Source organism: Plecotus auritus (genome assembly GCF_963455305.1).
Source record: "Plecotus auritus genome assembly, chromosome: 9".
NCBI classification, from domain to species: Eukaryota; Metazoa; Chordata; class Mammalia; order Chiroptera; family Vespertilionidae; genus Plecotus; species Plecotus auritus.
In genome coordinates, this window is record NC_137783.1 from 45716038 (window position 1) to 45736361 (window position 20324).

General features: G+C 53.7%; 2 protein-coding genes across 7 annotated transcripts in view; one reads left to right on the forward strand and one right to left on the reverse strand.

The window, feature by feature from the left end:
* The window catches only part of CDH23 (cadherin related 23), a 72751-nt gene extending 61222 nt beyond the window's left edge, over positions 1-11529 (forward strand). For 4 of the 6 annotated variants that reach the window (XM_080641354.1, XM_080641358.1, XM_080641355.1 and 1 more), the window contains 17 exons: positions 679-856; positions 978-1189; positions 3054-3245; positions 3412-3525; positions 4202-4331; positions 4428-4679; positions 4756-4917; positions 6454-6710; positions 7104-7201; positions 7594-7714; positions 7796-7875; positions 8016-8056; positions 8196-8256; positions 8744-8873; positions 9104-9226; positions 9610-9714; positions 10524-11529. In XM_080641354.1, the coding sequence (XP_080497480.1) occupies positions 679-856; positions 978-1189; positions 3054-3245; positions 3412-3525; positions 4202-4331; positions 4428-4679; positions 4756-4917; positions 6454-6710; positions 7104-7201; positions 7594-7714; positions 7796-7875; positions 8016-8056; positions 8196-8256; positions 8744-8873; positions 9104-9226; positions 9610-9714; positions 10524-10844 (2577 nt within the window). In that variant the 3' untranslated portion in view covers positions 10845-11529. The remainder of the gene's footprint in view (positions 1-678; positions 857-977; positions 1190-3053; positions 3246-3411; positions 3526-4201; positions 4332-4427; positions 4680-4755; positions 4918-6453; positions 6711-7103; positions 7202-7593; positions 7715-7795; positions 7876-8015; positions 8057-8195; positions 8257-8743; positions 8874-9103; positions 9227-9609; positions 9715-10523) is intronic. The other 2 variants (XM_080641356.1, XM_080641357.1) reach the window with 1 other exon arrangement.
* A 217-nt stretch (positions 11530-11746) lies between these two features.
* The window catches only part of PSAP (prosaposin), a 35283-nt gene continuing 26705 nt past the window's right edge, over positions 11747-20324 (reverse strand). The window contains exons 8-14 of the mRNA XM_080641360.1: positions 17383-17508; positions 15479-15574; positions 14955-15141; positions 14706-14863; positions 14286-14366; positions 13908-14015; positions 11747-12827 (exon numbers count right to left, since the gene is read on the reverse strand). Of these exons, the coding sequence (XP_080497486.1) occupies positions 12792-12827; positions 13908-14015; positions 14286-14366; positions 14706-14863; positions 14955-15141; positions 15479-15574; positions 17383-17508 (792 nt within the window). The 3' untranslated portion in view covers positions 11747-12791. The remainder of the gene's footprint in view (positions 12828-13907; positions 14016-14285; positions 14367-14705; positions 14864-14954; positions 15142-15478; positions 15575-17382; positions 17509-20324) is intronic.

Below are 20324 nucleotides of genomic sequence, written 5' to 3' on the forward strand. Positions count from 1 at the left end.
CTCACCACATCGAAATCCTGCCCCTGGTCACATAGCCACGTGCTGTGTAGGGAAGAGCACAGGACTTGGAATCAGAAAACTAAGGTTGCCTCCCTCCAAGGGCAGTGGTGAGTCGGGGGGAAGAGGGGAAGGGAGGGTCTCCTGGCCTGGTGTGTCCGTGGGACCCACCCTGGGCTATTGGGTCAGCAGAGAGAGCCAAGTCCCAGGCCAGATACAATCCCAGCCAAGAGGGAGCCTTCCGGGGGTGGAGGAATCGCCATCCAGCATTACGATCCAGAGATTAGAGTGCGATGTGTGGGCCACTGAGGGAAGGAGCAAAGGGCAGAGGAGGCGGTGGGCAGAAGGGCTTCCTGCCTCAGGGCCCAGACACAGAGTACCTGCTCCGCACAGTACCAGCTGCTGAGTGTTTCCTCAGGCTGGGCACTGCCCACCATCACAACCTGGAACACACTGTCACCGGGAGCCTCACACCCCTGAGAGAGAAGATATATTGTCCCCAAAGTACAGCTAAGGAAATTGAGGCTCGGCGGTTTAAATAAATTGTTTGGACACACTCCAAGAGTGGGCACTGTCCACCTCTGCTTACTCCTCTGTGACTGGGTCACCTGAAGTAGCTCCCAATATGCCCCTGACCTTTGACCTCATCCTCCCCCACTCTCCCACCACCACCACCACCAGGTGGTGATTCAGGTGCTAGACGTCAATGACTGCCGGCCACAGTTCTCCAAGCCCCAGTTCAGCACGAGCGTTTATGAGAATGAACCAGCGGGCACCTCGGTCATCACCATGATGGCCACCGACCAGGATGAGGGCTCCAACGGGGAATTGACCTACTCACTTGAGGGCCCTGGTGAGGGTACGTAGCCGGCTCCTTACCTGTGATGCCATCGGGGGGAGGGCGTGGGAGTGGCAGGCTGCCATGGAAGGATGTCTCGGTCAGAGACAGACATGCCCTGCTCTCTGCCACCCCCTGCCAGAGGCCTTCCACGTGGACATGGACTCAGGCCTGGTGACCACAAAGCGGCCATTGCATTCCTATGAGAGGTTCAACCTAACCGTGGTGGCCACAGATGGTGGAGAGCCCCCACTCTGGGGCACGACCATGCTCCTGGTGGAGGTCATCGACGTCAATGACAACCGCCCTGTCTTTGTGCGCCCCCCCAACGGCACCATCATCCACATCAAAGAGGTACACTGTCTCCCAGGGCCTCCTGCCAACAGCATGCCCCTTCCAGTATCCAGCCCACTTCAGCCCGCAGTCATGCCCAAGAGTGAAAGGGTGGGCCCTATTGGGAAGGTGGGGAAACTGAGGCCAGCGGAGGGAGCAGACTTATCCCGTGCTGCACAGGCAGGGCAGTGCTGAACAATGTTTAGTAATACGAGCTGTGTCCGCAAAAGGTCTTGGGTTCAAGTCTAACTCTGTCGCTTACCAGCCAAATTACCTTGAGCAAGTGACTTCTCTGAGTTTGTTTTTTCCCTCTGCTGTATGGGACTAATAATCTCTAGCTATTAGATGTCTTCCAAATGTCTGTTCCTGCTGATACCAAAGTGGAGACAGCCTGGGAGTTGAGGATGAGCACCAAAACAAGAAGCAAGGGGAAGTGGCTGAGCTTCCAGAAACTCTCCAATTCTTCTTTCATTCCTCGCTCTAAATTGCCTTGTAAAGATAGGGAAGTCTTTCTCTGTCTCCTACCCTTCCCCTCCTTCCTCTCAGCACCCAGGCCTACAATGCTCCTTGGTGGTGCAATCAGGGTATCTCCCACTTGTTTGCTCCCCAAACATCAGCAAGTCTCTGCATCTCATATTATCACCACCGAGTTCTTGTTGTCACTGTGTCTCCTCTTTGAGGTCCCACGGAAGAAAGTTCTGCAGGGCAGAGCTCTAGGAAACACTGTGCTTTTTATATTGTGACTTGCTTCAACTTGCGTCTAATGCGATGATTGAGTGGTCCTCTTTGCTTTGTCCACTAAGGAGCATTCAGCCCACCCGGAGTGGCTCTGCAGGGTCTTAGCACACACCTTGCCTCCCATCCCTCAGTTCCCATTTTCCTGTCAACCATTTCCTTTCTCTACCCTGATTTTTAAAAAATGTGTTCACTCTTATTATAATGTATACTTTCTGGTAAACTGCCTTAAATCCTTTGTGGAATGAGGCAGGGTATAAATTTATAATAATCTAGTTCTTTTCCATACCAAAGGCCCCATTTACTAACTTTTTCCCTTCAAGGGCTCTGTATTTTGAAAGATTCGTGTCTCCCAAACAACCAACATCTGTTAAGAAAGTATCTGTTTGACATCCCACTTTCTATTAATTAACTATAACTGCCATTCAGAGTTTCCAATAGTCATGGTCAATGAAATATACAGTGAAACCATGCTGAGCCGGTAATTTTTCAACTAAAAGCAAAGAAACTTGTTCTTTTGCTTGTGTGTTATGCAGCTTTATCATGCCTGGGTCAATATATGACATCAGTTAGGCTTTTTGATATCTTAGACTTAATTCAAGGGATATGGGAGACTCGGGCTCAGAGAGGTTTAGTGGCATGTTTAGGTCACCTGGTATTATAACAGACTAGAACTCAGGTGTCCAGTCTGCATTCACCGTGTCACCCTACCTACCTGCCCCCCATTTTCAGGTACCCCATTGAGTGGATGGTGTTGTTTAGGGATACCTAGAGCTCCTGTGATTGGAGTGGCAGAGAGCAAGACAGACCCGGGAAGAGAGGATGGCTGTGGCCTCTTCTAAACCTTAGCATGCAATGGAGTCGGAGGGATGAGGGTAGCCGCTGGACAGACGGTCACCCTAAGAGAGTTTGGAGCATGGAGGGTCCCAGGCTGAACCATCAAAGGGCAGTGGCCTTGGCTAGGGGTGGAGTGAGGGGATGTTCTAATAGATGCTCAGACTCCAGTAGAGTCCAGCCAACAGGCAGCCATTTCCTAAGGATGCAGAAAGGTGGCAAAGACATTCTGCTACAGGATGAGAAAGAATGAGAACTCCAGGGGGGCCTGGGAGCTGGGATTCTCCCAGGAGCCTCCCTCCTCTGCCCTCCGCAGGAGATCCCGCTGCGCTCCAACGTGTACGAGGTCTACGCCACAGACCAGGATGAGGGCCTCAACGGGGCCGTGCGCTACAGCTTCCTGAAGACCACGGGCAACCGGGACTGGGAGTACTTCACCATTGACCCCATCAGCGGCCTCATCCAGACAGCGCAGCGCCTGGACCGTGAGCAGCAGGAGGTGTACAGCGTAAGGGCGGGGCCAGCTCAAGGGGCGGGCCGGGGAGGGGCTTTCCTCTGGGTGCAGGGCCACCACCCTCTCACCTTGCATGTTTTCAGGAGGGTGATCTGGCCCCCCGGGAGTGCCCTTCTGGGGCCCTCTGGCTCCTCTTCTGAGTGTGCTCTTCCACCTCTAGCTCATCCTGGTGGCCAGCGACCTGGGCCAGCCAGTGCCTTATGAGACCATGCAGCCCATGCAGGTGGCCCTGGATGACATTGATGACAACGAGCCCCTCTTCCTGAGGCCTCCAGTGAGTTCTCACCCATCCCCCGCACCTGTCACGCCCACACAGGGACTCCCTGCCTGCAAGCACACATGTGCATGTCCTCCCTTCTGCACCCTTTACCATATACATATGTGGTTGCACCCAGAAACCTGCATACACTTAATAGAACAAATACTTATTGAGCAACTACTATCTCAAAGCACTATCCAGCTGTCAAAATGGACAAAAATGCCGGACTCCTGGAGCTGACCCCCTCCTTATTGCACACACTGTTCACGGGAAGCCTGAAGGTCAGCTCTGCTTTCCTGAGTTGGGGCTGAGCCCCTCCGGTGGAGTCAGGCTCTCTGACTTGGTGCTTTTCCTTGTGTGCACCTGGGATGAGATGTTCCCTGGAGACGCATGTGCATATGAGACAGTGACCCCCGGTCCAGACATCCACTGAGGAATTGGGAGGCCAGAGAACATGCCAAGCCCAGCCCTGCCCTCATGGAAGATGCCACTGGGTGACATCAGGGCAGAGCTGGGGTCTCCCAGGCCCAGCCTTTGCTCCCTTGAGGTTGTAGCCATTCTGCTCACCCCATAAGGTGTGGACAAGAAGCTCCCTCAGCACCCACTAAAGTCCTGCCTCGGGCCCTCTGGCAGGAGCTGGAAGCTGGGCCTTGCCTTGACCTGCTGTGATGACATTCCCCTCTCCCTGCAGAAAGGCAGCCCCCAATACCAGTTGCTGACAGTGCCCGAGCATTCACCACGTGGCACCCTCGTGGGCAATGTGACCGGCGCTGTGGACGCGGATGTGGGCTCCAACGCCATTGTGTACTACTTCATCGCAGGTGGGGCCTGATGGGACTAGTGCCCTATCTGCCTGGGGCTGGAGATGGCCCATTGTGCCTGCCCCCCCCTCACCCTGTGCCATGTCCCACCTTCAGCTGGGAACGAAGAGAAGAATTTCCATCTTCAGCCTGACGGGCGTCTGCTGGTGCTGAAGGACCTGGATCGGGAGCGCGAAGCTGTCTTCTCCTTCATTGTCAAGGCCTCAAGCAATCGCAGCTGGACACCTCCCCGGGGACCCGCACCAGACCTGGACCTGGTCACTGACCTCACACTGCAGGAGGTGCGCGTCGTGCTAGAGGACATCAACGACCAGCCACCGCGCTTCACGAAGGCTGAGTATACTGCAGGTGCAGGACTGGAGCCGGGGTGCTGGGTGTGGGGTGGCCCCGCCCTACCACTTACACCACCCGCCCGTTCCTGCAGGAGTGGCCACTGATGCCAAGATGGGCTCGGAGTTGATCCAGGTGCTGGCCCTGGATGCAGACATTGGCAACAACAGCCTGATCTTCTACAGCATTCTGGCCATTCACTACTTCCGGGCCTTTGCCAATGACTCCGAGGACGTGGGCCAGGTCTTCACCATGGGTAGGGCCTCTGTCACTGCACGGAATGTCGTCTGGAAGAGATGGGGTGGTCTGTTTGGGCACCACAGAATATGGGTGGCCAGCCAGCCATGGCAGTCTTTTCATTCATTTGCCCACCCATCTATTCAGCCAGTCAGCTACCATTCATTAATCCTTTTATTCAACCACCTATCCATATCTACATCTACTCACCCACTTCCTCTGTATCTTTTTCTTCCCATTTCCTCCTCCACCTATTATTCATCATTCATCCATCCATCCATCCACCCATCTCTCCATTCTCCTTTCCATATATCCACCTGACGTTCCATTTGGACACCTCACCTTCCCGTGTTAGGCACTGTGCTAGGCACTGGGGAGCCAGCATTCAGAGGGTACTTGTACCTACAAGTGTGCATGTCTGCTTGTGTACTTCCCTGTGTGGGTGGCTGAGCCCACAGGGTGTCCCATTACCTTACTTTCAGCCCCAACCCCTTCCCTGCTCTTCTCTGTAGGAGTCAATCCAGACTTCTTGGCCTGGCATTCAAAGCTCACCAGGTCTTCTTCCTAATTCCCCTTTCTGGTTCTCATCCCCCTACTATCCTTAAAGGCCCTGTGCCCATTCAAGCTGAACTGCTCACCCTTCCTTCAGCCTGCAGCACACCATCCTCACCTGGGCCGTTGGTCCCTTTTCTTCACTTCCTGGATTACCATTCTGACCTCCACCTCTGCCTTCGATATGCTCCCCCCAACCATCCTTCAAAATCTAGGTCATCCCTGGCTGGGTGGCTCTGTTGGTTGGAATACCAAAAAGTTACAAGTTTGATTCCTGGTCAGGACACAAAAGGTTGCAGGTTCGATCCCTGGTCGAAGCATATACAGGAGGCAATCAATTAATGTTTCTCTCTCTCTGAATTCGATTTTAAAAAACAACAGCATATCCTCAGGTAAGGATTAAAAAAACAAATCTAGTTCATATGCCACCTTCTCCAGTCACACAACCAGACACCATCACTTTGTCTTCTGAGCTCCCACTGCTCTTATTTTAGTAAACAGAAACACAGAGAGGCTAAGTAGTGAAAGGTCACACAGCTAGAAAGTGGCAAATTTTAAACCCATGTCTACTGTCTTCTAAGAGAAGACTGGACTGTACCTCCTGTGGTCATCTCTCTACTGTCAAATTCTGAAGTACATGTGGGGATACAGACAGACACTGAGAAGGCTCAGAAGGACCCCAGCAGGGGACACCAGATTCCCAAACTCATCATTCTTGGGCCAGCACGCCCCACAGTTGTTTTGTTTAGTAAGCACAATGTTTAAATAAAAAACGTAGCTCAGTAGTTAGAAATCAGGAGAGGTCACTAGAAATCTATAGAAGAGGCGTAGGTCTGGCAGCCATGCTGAGGTGGGTGCTGGGCTCTGCAGTTCCGGGTCCCCAGTCCTGCAGGCCATGCTGCCTCCCCAGAAGTGTGTCTCCTGCCCTGGACCTCACCCTGCCCCAGGGATTCTGGGGCCTGAGTGGCCCTGAACTGCTCCCACCCGTGGGCTCTTCCTGCAGGGAGTGTGGATGGCATCCTGCGCACCTTCGACCTCTTCATGGCCTATAGCCCCGGCTACTTTGTGGTGGACATCGTGGCCCAGGACCTGGCAGGCCACAACGACACGGCCATCATCGGCATCTACATCCTGAGGGATGACCAGCGCGTCAAGATCGTCATCAATGAGATCCCCGACCGTGTGCGTGGCTTTGAGGAGGAGTTCATCCGCCTGCTCTCCAACATCACCGGTGCCATTGTCAACACTGACGACGTGCAGGTGCCCACGGAACCCGCCCTGGGCTGGGGGCAGTGGAGGGAGAAGACTAGGCCACTAGGAGGGACAGGGCATTGTGGAGAGGTCAGAGACATGAAAAGGGATGTATGTGCCCTCCATCATTTCCTACCTGCATGGCCCTGAAAATGTCCTTCCAGGTCTCTGGGCCCGTTTCCTAATCTGGGCACTGGGGCCAATCAGGAGCTGCTTTCACTACTTAGCCTCGCTGTGATTTTGTTTATTAAAATAGTGCCTTGCAGTGCCGTGACGTGATGGGTATCACGCTTGTGATGGGTTTGTTGGTAAGGCAGGACAGGAGGGGCGCCTAGAAGAGGCCTGCCCATCCCAGCCCATCCCTTGCACCTGCCACACCCCATAATGCCCCTTCTTGCCTAGTTCCATGTGGATAAGAAGGGTCGTGTGAACTTCGCACAGACAGAGCTGCTCATCCATGTGGTGAACCGAGAGACCAACCGCATCCTGGACGTGGACCGGTGAGTGGGGATTTGTGCTCAGAATGTTGTCTGCCTCCCTGCCCTGGAGTGGGGGAGGACCCACCAACAGAGGCATAACCAGCACCATCATGCCTGCTGTGTGGCACTCTCCCCAGGATGTGAGTAGAGAGAACAGTTTGTGGGTATTAACAGAGCTCTGCCCTTCTGAGCCTTACTCTCCCCATCTGTACAATGGGAGTATCATATTGATTGTGAGGGATGTGAACTCTGTATGATATAAAGCTATCCTAGCTGGGTGGGCTTTAATCTTGCAAAGCTTGCGGGGGGTGAACCTTAGACGTCCAAATCAAGAACTGGGCAGCCTGGCCCAAGTGAGCAAGCGCTTGGGGGATGGCTGAGGATGGGAGCTGAGGCCCCTGCCCCTTGCCCAGGGTGATCCAGATGATCGACGAGAACAAGGAACAGCTGCGGAATCTTTTCCGGAACTACAATGTCATGGACGTGCAGCCTGCCATCTCTGTCCAGCTGCCCGAAGACATGTCTGCCCTGCAGGTACCCCTGGTGGCACCTGCCCCACAGCCCCCTTCTCACCCTGGGTGCGCCCGCCCGCTCATGCCTGTCCTGTTTCCTCAGATGGCGATCATTGTCCTGGCCATCCTCCTCTTCCTGGCTGCCATGCTCTTCATCCTCATGAACTGGTACTACAGGACCGTGTGAGTGACCCCTGGCCCTGCCCTGACATTGGCTGACCAACCAGCCCTCCTCCAGGGATGGATATGCAGGCGGGCAGTGCCCTGAGATGCCAGCCCAGCCCCAGCCTCCCTTACCAGCGCCTCTCTCTGCTTCTCTCCAGACACAAGAGGAAACTCAAAGCCATAGTGGCTGGCTCCGCAGGTGAGTGAGGGCTGCCATGGCTGGGAGGTTAGAGGTCAGGAGGGGCTCCTGGGGGACTCACATGGCCCTGGACTGGGCCAGGCTCCCCAGCCCCAGCAGAGCAGCTCCCTCCCCTCCATGCCCCAACTGCTCCCTGCAGGAAATCGTGGCTTCATCGACATCATGGACATGCCCAACACCAACAAGTATTCCTTTGACGGGTGAGTGGGGTCCCCAAGCCCTGCCTGGTGCACGTTGGGAAGGCCTGCCAGGGACCCAGCTGGGGCAGAAACTTTCCTGCTGCCTCCCAGTGAGGGAACACGGGACTAGCTAAACCCGGGGTGTGGGCGCCCCCTGGTGGGTCAAGCGACCCCTCTCTTCACCCTTAGAAACCGCGTCACTGAGCTGGGCTCCCCAACCCTGATGGGCCCCAAGTTTGGGGGGTGGCAGGGGGGGGTGTTGACTTCGGTCAATGGGTGCAGTGAGGCTTCCAAACCGAAGCTCATCCAGTCGACATGTTGTCCTGTCCTGGCTCTAGTGAGATCCTAGGGGGAGGACGCACCCGCAGGTGCTGTGGGCAAGGGGCCTATACCCTCCCCTGCTGTGAAAGACACTACAGTTGTCCAGGAAAACAGGAAGGGGTGAGGGTGGCAGGGCATCTGTCCTCTCAAGCCTTCCATCCTCACCCCACCCCACCCCCACCCGCAGGGCCAACCCAGTATGGCTGGATCCTTTCTGCCGGAACCTGGAACTGGCCGCCCAGGCCGAGCACGAGGACGACCTGCCGGAGAACCTGAGTGAGATCGCCGACCTGTGGAGCAGCCCCACACGCACCCACGTGAGCCTGGGCCAGGGGCAGGGGCAGAGGAAGGGTGGGTCTTCATCAGCCCTGGCCAAGGAGTGGGGTTTTCTAGGACAGCGCTCGCCAACAGGTGGTCCGTGGACCACTGGTGGTCCATGAGGTCCGAAAGATTGGCAACCGCTGTTCTAGGAGGTGGTCCTCTGCCCTGCCTGTGGTGTGTGCCTGCTCGCTGGCTACCTCTGTCCAGCTAACATCCTCTCTCGCAGGGAACTTTCGGGCGTGAGCCAGCAGCAGTGAAACCTGACGAAGACCGCTACTTACGGGCAGCCCTCCAGGAGTACGACAACATTGCCAAGCTGGGCCAGATCATCCGGGAGGGGCCCATCAAGGTGAGCGCTCCCTACAGACTCCTGCACCCCTGCCCCAGAGCCTTAGCTAAACTTAGACCTGCTCCAGAGGATGTAGGGAGCAGGGACAGCTTCCTCCACCTCCAGGCTCAGCTAGACCCGGCCTCCACTGGGGCAAGAGCACCAGGGCAACAAGAGGGTCCCGGGCACTGGGGCCGATCAGGAGCTGCTTCAGCCCGTGGTGCCCCTAGGACCAGGGTGCCATCCTGAGCTGTCAGGCTCTGCTCCTGATCCTCTGCACTAGGGTTAGAGCCTGTCTCTCCTAGACGCCCCGTCACCTTCCGTCACCCCTGCATGAGTTACCAGAGCCAGGGGTGGGGGGGCTGGGGAGGTTGTGGTGGGGGTTAACCTTCTCCCTCCCCCAGGGCTCGCTGCTGAAGGTGGTCCTGGAGGATTACCTGCGGCTCAAAAAGCTCTTTGCACAGCGGATGGTGCAAAAAGCCTCCTCCTGCCACTCCTCCATCTCCGAGGTAGCTGGGAGGGCAGGGGAGCTGTGTGCCGTGCCCCAGCCCTGGGGGTGCTCACTCGCTCTCTCTTCTTTCTCTCTCTGGTTCTCCTGCTGCTCTCATCCTTCTCCGTCTCTGGAGCTCAGCAGCCAGGACCAGAGAGCAGTGGGTGGGGTACAGGAAGTGACAGTGGGCTCTGCTTCCTGGGTTCTGCAGTGGGCTTTCCAGAGATGGGGTAGGCACAAGGAAGTGTTTTCTCAGATTTGAGAAACCCCAAAAAGATACTTTAAAGGGGTGATTTAAAGAAACTGGCTGTAGGTTCAAATAGGTTCTCAAGTTTGTTTGCCTGCGGTGGTATGTCAACACTTGAAAAAGTCAGGTGAAAACCCAGATCACCAGCTGGGCCAACATTCTCAAGTGAAATGCGCCCAAGCTGAGTTCCACACAGAACAAAAGCTCCATCTGAGTGCCCAGCACACCTCGGTCCCCTCCAGCTTCACCTGTGGAAACTCTCGACCTGGCCACTAGTGTTGACCTTGCTTGAGGCCAACTTGGTAACAAACCCAGATCCTGCAGCTGCATCACAGCAGTTTTGTAGATGAAAGTGAATACACAAAATTCAACTCACAGGAAGCCCATACTCCCGAGAACACAGCACCGTAAGTTCCATGGTGCCCCTTGTAGCAGCTGGAGACAGGCTGTTAGCGCCAGCCCAGGGTTCCTATGCGCCATGGGGAGGAAGCAGGCGCGTGGCAGGTAGGACGCTGGGGCCACCCACCTGCTCACCCCCTGGGCACAGCCCTGAGCATGTGGGGGCTCCCGGACTCTTGCAGTTGATCCAGACGGAGCTGGAGGAGCCAGGGGAGCGCAGCCCGGGCCAGGGCAGCCTGCGCTTCTGCAAGCCGCCTCCGGAGCTCAAGGGGCCCAACGGGATCCACATGGTGCACGGCAGCACGGGCACACTGCTGGCCACCGACCTCAACAGCCTGCCTGAGGACGACCAGAAAGGTCTGGGCCGCTCACTGGAGACGCTGACGGCGGCCGAGGCCAGTGCCTTCGAGCGCAACGCCCGCACAGAGTCCGCCAAGTCCACGCCCCTGCACAAGCTTCGAGACGTGATCATGGAGAGCCCCCTGGAGATCACGGAGCTATGACTAGATGGGGGAGCCTCACTGGTGTGAGCAGCACCAGGACCGTGGGGTGCGGACCCCTCCAGGCCGACCCTGGCTCACGACCTTGGGTTGGTCAAGTGGTGGCAGCCTGCTGTCTGCAGCTCAGATTCCACTTCTGCCAGGCACTCATTCAGCATCTGACCTCTACCTTCATAAAATTTGTTATTTTTTTAAGAAAACCAAACAAGAATGTTAAGTGTCTAAGGATAAGGTAAGGAGCATCCCTGGGGGACGAGTTTAAGGACCAACTCAGCCCAGGCTGAACTGTAAGGCCAAGCAGACCCCTTCCCCTCTGCACCCCTCCCAGCCCCAGCCCCTGCCTGGCCTTGACTCAGACTTCCGTTCTAGTCTCACCACGTTTCTGCCATGTCCGACTGGACACCCAGGTGGGGCAGTGAGTGACCCCTGCCTCCCCACCTGGACAAGGTTATTATCCACGAACCACGTTCTCTCCATTTCACTGGCTTCCCAATGTACCACTTAAAAAGGAGAAATGACTGATGTCCCCTTGGTTTTGAATGTAGAGTGTTCGTGTGTATTCCTTTTTAAATTAAGTTATTCCCTCAATATGTCCCCCTTGGTTTGTTTTACTGGTACTCACTGAATGTTTCTGGATGGTCTGAATTTTAAAAAGAAAAGCAACTCACAGGAACTGGCACTTGCTCTGGTAAACGAGGTGTGGCTGGCCTGGGAGGTGAGGGAGAGGGGTGAAGGGCACGGCGGCCCTGGGCACCCCCAGCCTGGGTACCTCAGGGCAGACAGGTGGGACTTGACCCACTTTGCTTTCTTTCTCTGATCAAGAGGTGCCACGGGATTGCTGAGCACGGCCTTGGAGAGCTAATCAGAAACCAAACTTCTGGCTGAGGTATCACAGAAATATCAGATCTGATTGACAGACTTTATTGTTAAATCACAGAAACTTTAGTGCAAAACAAAAAATCATTAAGTCCATTTAATGGCAACTGCAGGTCTTACTGTCCCCTGACAACCAGAAGTGCAACAGAAGAGTCAGCCACGGGGGAGGAGGCAGGGCAGCAGCCAAGGTCCTGAACAGCACGCCCAACAGGCCCGCTGCCTAGAAGCCAGAGGCTTAGGAGCTTGTCATCCACACTTATTTCAAGGTCAAAAGCAATGGGTCAGGGCAAGGGGCTGTGATGCACAGAGCAGGCCTGAGGTGGTCACCACGGTCCACGTGTTCACTCACAAAAGCCAGGGGCAGAGGACCCCACACTGAGCTACACAGGTTGCATTCAAGCAGATTTTCCCCTCCCACCCAAACCCAGAGGACCAAACAAGACACCACCAGGAAAGACGTGGGAAAGCTGGATCAAAGGTTGGCCCAGGGTCAGCAAACCCAAACCTCACCCAGGTCTCCTGAGCAGCTGCTTCCAAAATCTCTATTTCAGTGCAAACCACACTGAGTAAAAAGCCTAATTATTTTGAGCCTCTATTCTTTCATACAAAGCAGCCTTTGTTTTGCTTTTTTGTCTAGCAACCCAGAAGCCCGGGGAGGTGTCCTCCTTAGCGTAGGCAGAGGCTACAGAAGCCAGCCCACCAGCGCCCAAGCCCTGGTCAGGGCTCAGCAAAGCCCTGGCCAAGAGGACGGATGGCCTTCTGTGAAGAGGCTCTGGCTGCTGCCAGCAGCGAGCCCCCTTCCTCCTCCAGGTAACCACATGCAAGGGCAGCTCAAAGGCCTCCAGGTGCAGGGCGTCATTACCCACGTGGCAGGATGAAAAGGACACGGAAGCACTATGTCAGCGGAGGCTGGCACCTCCCGCGCTGACAGCAATGTTACACTAAGGGAGATGAGAAACAGCGTGAGGGGAAGGGGGGCCTATTTTTATAACAAAGTCGATAGATCTGTGTTCATTCCCCCAGACATACGAGTAGGAACAGATGCTGTGGTTTCTCCAAGATGGAACATTCTTTCTAGTTCCACACGTGACGTTTGCAATGCTCGACGGCCTGACAGGAGAGAGGAGACTGGGTTAATCTTCAGATGACAACTCTACTCCTGGCCCATTCATGCATCAGACATCACCCCAAAATGGAGCCTGTTCATCTTATCCTAGGTCAGGTGGATGGCACCAGACACAGAAGGCCCAGGACAGCAGCTCATTTAAAACCTGGGGAGCACGTGCTTGCACATGAGCACCCATGCAGGTAGGGCCCAGGACCCCTGCGTCCAGCCACACACGCCTAGGCCCCAGCATCAGCTGACAGGCTGCACTGGAGGCCCCCAAGGCAGAACTCCTCCCGTGAGTCGGAGATTCATACCAGCTCAGGCCTTGAGAAATGGACCAGGACAGCAGCGGAAACCTGTCCCGCCACTGACCGGCTATGGACTGGGGCCTGGCTGGAGGAAGGAGCTAGACACGGCCATGATGGGCCTCACCACCCCTCCGTGCAGTGGCCCCAAATGATGCAACCTCCCCCAACTGGAGGAACTCTCACGAGGAAGGAAAAATTGCACAAAAGAACATTAAGTAACAGAAGCTGGTCCAAACATCCCCACCCAGGGAAACAGCGAGTGTAGGTCACCCAACTGGTGGCTACCCAGCCAGGATGGTGCCACAGCATCCTGGAGCTATCAGGCAGGTGCCAACTCTCAGGGCCTTTCTAAACAGCTCTGCTCGGCCTTGGGTGAAGATTCAGGCCAGGCTCCAGCCAGGGCAAAAGTGGCCCCCGAGGGGCATGAGGACTTATGCAAGGATCAGGGCAATGAACCCAATAGGCCTTGTGCAATCCCTGGGGGGACCTCGTGCAAACCTGACCCTCTCATAGGGAACTGGAGGCAAAGGAAGAGAGCAGGAACAAAAGCAGTATTAAAGAATAGCTACCCCTTCACTCCTGAGACAAGAATACAGCTAGCCCTGCCTTGACTGGGAAGCCAGGAGTAAGCCTAATTGCCTCTCTTGGCCTCAGGTTTCTCACTAACATAAAGACAGGGTAGAGAATGGCCCTGAGGCCCCTGTTAAAGCAGGATTCCCACGCGAGCTGTCGCCCAGCAAGGCAGGCCTGTGGAGCAGGTGCTGAGCTACTCACGTTGCACAAGGCTGCTGTCTCCATGTTCTGGCACCAGTAGCTTGGGCCCCAGACACACTTCTCCGTTCCCAAAAGAGGCTTACGGTCTCTGGGGCAGGCTCCAACTTTCTATATGATGAAAAGGGAGCACAAAAGGGGAAGAATTAGAGCTGCCTAACTAATCCTTTATAGACCTGAAATGATCAGCTTCTAGAAGCAGCGAGAACCAGAGCTCCGATGTGCACTTTCAAAAAATATCAAGGTTACCAAGTGGTGGGCCCTAGAGAGAGCCTGGTTCTCTAACTTCTTGGCTTTCTCACGCCCCATCCCAGAGCCTCTGGCCCATGGCCCACACAGCACCCCAGGTTGCGTGCACCCGAACACGCGCTCAGAGCTCACCGAGCACACGTAGGACGGCTCCATCACCTCCACCAGGATTTCTATCAGCATGGGCTCGTACTCGGTCACAAACTGATCACACTGAGAAGCAAGCAGGGACACAGGTCCAGGTCAGGTGTGCCCAGAAGAGTGGGAGCATAAAAGGAGGGAGCTGGGCATGCTCTTCCCCAAGATTTCTAGCCCAGTAGCCCCAGGGCCTCCTCCCCAGAGCCCCACCCACACGCGGCCTCATTTGCTTGTGTTATTTCCCCCCAGTGGCTCCATGTGAGCCAACTGATTGCCTCTGAGAAAAAGCCACTGGGCTCCATGCATCCAGGCAGAAATGGCTTCAAAACTTCAGTCCAGGGCACAATCAGGGCACAGCCCAGCCTCTGCATTGCCCAGGCAGGTCGGATTCGGGCAAAGCTGCCCAGGGCATACCTGATTCTTGTATGGGTCAGGCAGGAAGCTGCAGCCTTTCTCAAGAGCAGCCAGGATCTCCTCCTTTGTGCTGTTTTTCTCCAGGTTGTTGTCCAAATAGCCAACCAGCTTTTTGCACACCTCACAGAAGGCACCGTCCTTCTGCCGAGTCACATGCGCTGTGCAAGAAAGCACAGGCTCAGTGCCGGCAGGATCCCCCCCCAAACCCCCAAGGGGCCGGCCAGCCTCACTCACTCCCACTGGGCTCACCGGTCAGTGCAGGCAGCCCCTGCTTGGTGCAGAGCTGGAGCATGCTGCACACCAGCTCAGGGCTCGCCTCCTGCAGGAGGATCGACAGGATGGAGCGGCCATAAGTGTCCACCACCTCTTGGCACTCTTCGGACAAGGATTTGGGCAATTTTGAGCACAATTTATCGAAAGCGTGAATTATTTCTTCCTGAAACACAAGAGGATCACGTGGGAAGATGGAAGGCTGGGTAGGGGTGGGAGAGATTCTGAAAATACTAACATGACTAGGAAACCAGTCAACAGCAAGATGCCGTTTCCTCCTGCAAAGACAAGAGCTACAAAGCAGGGCAGCGTGGCCTCCTCCAGCCACAGCCCAGAGGATCCACAGGTGGGAAGTAGTGATAGATTCCCAGGCTGGTGCCCAGACCAGCAAGGACCAAGGCCACCTATTTCTGCTGGGTTCTCCCACTGGGCCATTCTAGCTCCAGGGACCAAGGACAGCACCTCCCTCTGCCAGGAGGGCAGCATTCCGGAAACCCACATACCTCAGTCTTGTTGCTGTCGATCATCTTGACCACCTCCTTCACCACGTATTCACACATCTCACAGAAAACATCATCCTTCGCCTGCACCAGGCCCTTCTGTGGAGGGTAAGAGAACATGTGAATGCTGAGACCCTCACCTCAGCCCTTGGTCCTGCTCCTCTGAAGGAGAGGGGACTCAGAGGCAAGGACAGGTTAACATCGCAAAGGGCCACTTCCTACTGAATCACAAGAAAGTGCGGCTTCCTCCCAGTGTCTAAGGTCCAGTCCCTATTGTTTCTATGATGCAGGAGACCCATCCCTTTCACCAATCCTTCACCACCACCTCCTCCTGCCACCACCTCCCCCAACCAGGAATTTACACTTCAGTTAAAATGTTCAGGAATCCATACTTCAGTGAAAGCAGTGAACTGTCCTCCCACCCCAAAGAGCTGTCGTCCCATGTGATGCTGTGTTTGGTTACAATTATTTCATCAGTCAGCATTCGTCCTGGGGAGTGCACGGGGGCGCAAGAACAAAGTAAGGACTCACTATTAAGAAGCCAGTTTTAAACACATTTCAGGTCTGCTCTTGAATTTCAAGTGTCATTAACACCTGAAACTGCTTTTCAAGAGCCTGCCTTTAATAAGGCAACACTGCTGAATAGGACTTTCTGTGACAACAGAAACATTCTCCATCCCTGCTGTCAAATACAGCAGTCACCAGCCATTCTCTACTGAGCACCTGAAAACTTTCTTTTTAAATCCTTAACCCAACAATAAAGATTTTCTTAAAAAAATCCTTATCCAAGAACATGCTTAGAGGGAGGGAGGGAGAGGGGAAACATTGATCCATTGCCTCCCACACACCCCCTGACTGGGGATCGAACTTGCAACCAGGGTATGTGCCCTAACCGGGAATCAAACCTGCAACCCTTTGGTGCACGGACAACACTTAACCAACAGAGCTTCACCAGACAGGGCCTGAATTTTTATTTTATTTTAATTTTGTTTAAATTTAAGTCTTGTGACTAGATTACAAGCTATAACTTCCCCTTTTCTCTGGCCATTAATTCTGTCAGCCAGGTGGGCAAAGGCCTATGAGCATCTCGACACCTTAACCCTTCCTGTAGGCCACACTCTGCACCTGCTGAGGGAGGACAGGAGAGGGAGGCAACACAGCCAAAGGAGAGTGACGTGGGAAGCTCTGGAACAAGAAGTATGTGCATGTGCCATGTGGTAAGATATCACGTGGCTGGGCCCCCAAGTGGCAGACCTTCCCCACAGGCCACATGCGTCTATAAAAAAAAAATAAAAAATGTTTTCCCTAAGTGGGAGCCCTGACCAACTTTAAAATCCTTTTTCGTGAGAATTTTCAGGTGAAAATATTCAAGAACACCCAAATAGTGAGGAATATATTTATTTTTATAATATTCATTGCAAATTGATTTTTTAAATTAAATTCAAAATATCGTGGCGTGAGGGATGGTTTCCGTTTTGGACGCGTGGCAGTTAACTGGTTAGAACTAGACTGCAGGCCCCATGAACACAAGGACAGTTTTGTTCACCACTGCAGGTGGGCTGTTCTAGGCCTCCATCTCTCAAACACTGCCTGACCCATAAGACGTGCTGAATATAAACTGATTATGGAATAAAGGAGGCTTGTCACCAAGTGAAACAAAACAGATGCCCGTGTGTGCAGACAGCACCCGGAGAGGCTTTGGGAATATCAAGTCTGAACTATGGCTACCGTGGGGGGAGACCACAGAGAGTACATCCTGAGAGAATCAGGCTGGAGCCAGGCACCGGAAAATGATCTGAATGGCGTGCCAGAATGCAGACTCGATCCCATGAGCGCTGGGGTTGATAACCAAGGCAATAAATGTACTCAATACGGCATTGACCAGTACAAACAGTAACACCAGGTACCTTAATGGGCTCCACCAGTTCCAGAGCAGGGATGACGTTCTCCGAGACCACTTTGGCAGGGACCAGAGGCTGCATGGGCATCTCCTGCTCACAGAACCCGACCATTGCACAAATGTCCTTGGGTTGCTAAAGAGAGGACAGAAAAGGCAGTCAGACACAGGCCTGCACCCACCGCCCGAGTCCCACTCTCTATGCTCAAAGGTCAGGGTGCCAAAGGAGCACCCTGGTCCCAATGTCAAGGGCCGATACTGTAAAAATTCCATATTAAATCCAAAGGAGCTCGTGCAAATGCCGATGGACCCGTTTCACGTAGGGGAGGAAGCCACACAAAGCTCTGGGGGAGGTCAGACAGAGCGCTGTCCCTGCTGCAACCAGGGAAGCAAGACTCCCACACCTGAGGTTAACGGTGACCACCCAAGGACACTGGTCTGCTCTAGAGCCTGCTTTTCAGGTGAGCTCAGTGGCAAGTAAGCTCTATGTTCTTTCTGGAGGAGCAACTATAATGCTCATAAACTAACAGAAAGCCAAATGTGTTAGAAATAAAGCCACACCGGGTCATTCAATGGCAGGACCATTTACAATGATGCATTAAGGGAAAATGTTAGCTTTTCAAATAACCACATCCTATGTTCACAATTACACAAACACAGTTCAACGAAAACCCATTCCCCCAAATTAGTAAATCCTTCAAGTCACCAGATTGATCCCGTTTCTTAACCAGACACCAAGCCACAGAGAACTAGATAGTTTGGACAACATCTTGACCATTTCACTGTACAATGGCCAAGAGCAAGGAAAGTATACACAGTCTGTATACTTTGTAAACCAAATGCCACCAGTGACTAGCTCTGGGCCTGGTGGCATTTGCCTCCCACCACCAAACCAGCGGGAGCAGGATTGCTAACAGTGAGACCCGGGAAGGGAAGAGAGCTAGATCATGGTTATGGTTCACCTTGTGTAAATACCAAGAAGGCTCCAGAATAAATTAAGGGTGGGGAGTTTGAAAGTATATTTGAAGTATCCTGTCTGTGGCACACTTTAAGAATGGGGGAAAAGTCCAGCCAGCATGGCTCAGTGGTTGAGCACTGACCTATGAACCAGGAGGACACGGTTCGATTCCCAGTCAGGGCACATGCCTGGGATGCAGGCTCCATCCCCAGTGTGGGGCGTGCAGGAGGCAGCCAATCAGTGATTCTCATCATTGATGTGTCTATATCTCTCTCCCTCTCCCTTCCTCTCTAAAAACCAATAAAAATATATTTTAAATAACAAATAAATAAAGAATGGGGGAGGGAGGGGACAGAATGTGGCCAAAGATAGAGCAAACTTTTTAGAAAACAGACAAAAAACCCAGTTGGTGTTGCTCAGTGGTTGAGCGTCGACCTATAAACCAGGTCACGGCACATGTCTGGGTTGCAGGCTCAATCCCCAGTGCGGGGTGTGCAGGAGGCAGCTGATCAATGATTCTCATCATTGATGTGTCTGTCTCTCTCTCCCTCTCCCTTCTCTGAAATAAATAAAAATATATATTTAAAAAAAAAAATCAAAGATTCAGGTGGGCTGCTTTGTCTCAGATCAGCTTTGTTCCATGAGGCGGCCTATGTGAAAATTCAGATATTTCAGCCAAATCTCCCACTAGACTTCAAAAAACCTTTGAAAAATCTTCAGTTCCAGTGCTCAAAAGGAGGCAATGCTTAGTACAGCCCCAAAAGGGCACCTGGCTCCATTAAGTCTGGTCTGATTGCTCAGCGTCCCCCACTTTATGCCACGCAGCCTAGCTCACAGGCCATCTGCTGTGGCTCCTGGATCTGCAGGACCTCGTCCCCAGACATGCAGAAGCCGCAACCAAGAGGCTGTCTCCACGCTCTGGATCCAGCAGACAGGGGAACAGTCTGCTCACTATTTGCAATTGATGTGTTCATGCGGGAGCAGCATTTCTGAGGCATGGAAAACAGGAGTAGGACATGCTGTGCTCTCAAGCCATGACAGAAACAAGGCCTACAGTGTAGGAAGCTGCGGCATCTTGGGGATCACCCATGGTTCCCCATCATTACACTGGTGGCCTGGCATTTGGCCATCGGGCACTTATTTGGCTCAGGGTGTGTGGCTCCTGAAGGGGAGACAGAACCCCCGCCACCTCAAGTGCTGAGTTACAGGGAAGAGATGCAGAAGCTCCCTGCCAGCCTATACACCGAGGAAGGGACCCTGCCTGCCAGTCTCTCCTTAGATCTGCCAGCGGGGATCATGCATACAAAAGGGATGAGCAAGAGAGCTACAAGCAGCAGCCGACCACTACTCCAAGCAATTCCCCATCACATACCTGATCCTGCTGTTGAATAAAAAAACAGGAAATCGGAGATAAAATAAGAGAAAGGAAAGGACACAACAGTTAAGAAAAAATTAAAACAATGATCAAGCAGTTAATGAGGTTTAGGATATCACCAGAAGTTTAGGGGAACCATCCTTCAATCACAAATCAGCCACCTACCTTGTTCCTACTACTGAGTGCACACTGGGCCCTACCAACTACTCTGGCCCTCCTTACTGGACAGATCACACCTCCAGCTTGTGTGTGCACCATCCCCATGTCCCTGACACAACAAATCATGTTCATAACACCGGGCAGCAGGTCCCCAGAAAATGCCACATTATGAAGCGCTCTCATCCCCAGAAGCCTAACCCCACCACACCTGCAGGGCCCTCCCTTCAGGTTGGTGATGAGCAGCAAAATGGAACAAGACACAGGGCCGCCCAAATTAGGGGAGTGTGTTTTAAAATACACCTGGAAGGGTTAGGGACTTGAGCCACGCTCTCCACTGCCCAGGTCTCCCAGCAATCTACCTCCAGGTGGCTAAAGGCCAGACTGGAAGGCTGGTTTGACATGCTATCAAAAGCCTGGCACTTTGCTTCAGCGATTTCAGTTTAAATGACCTACACTATGA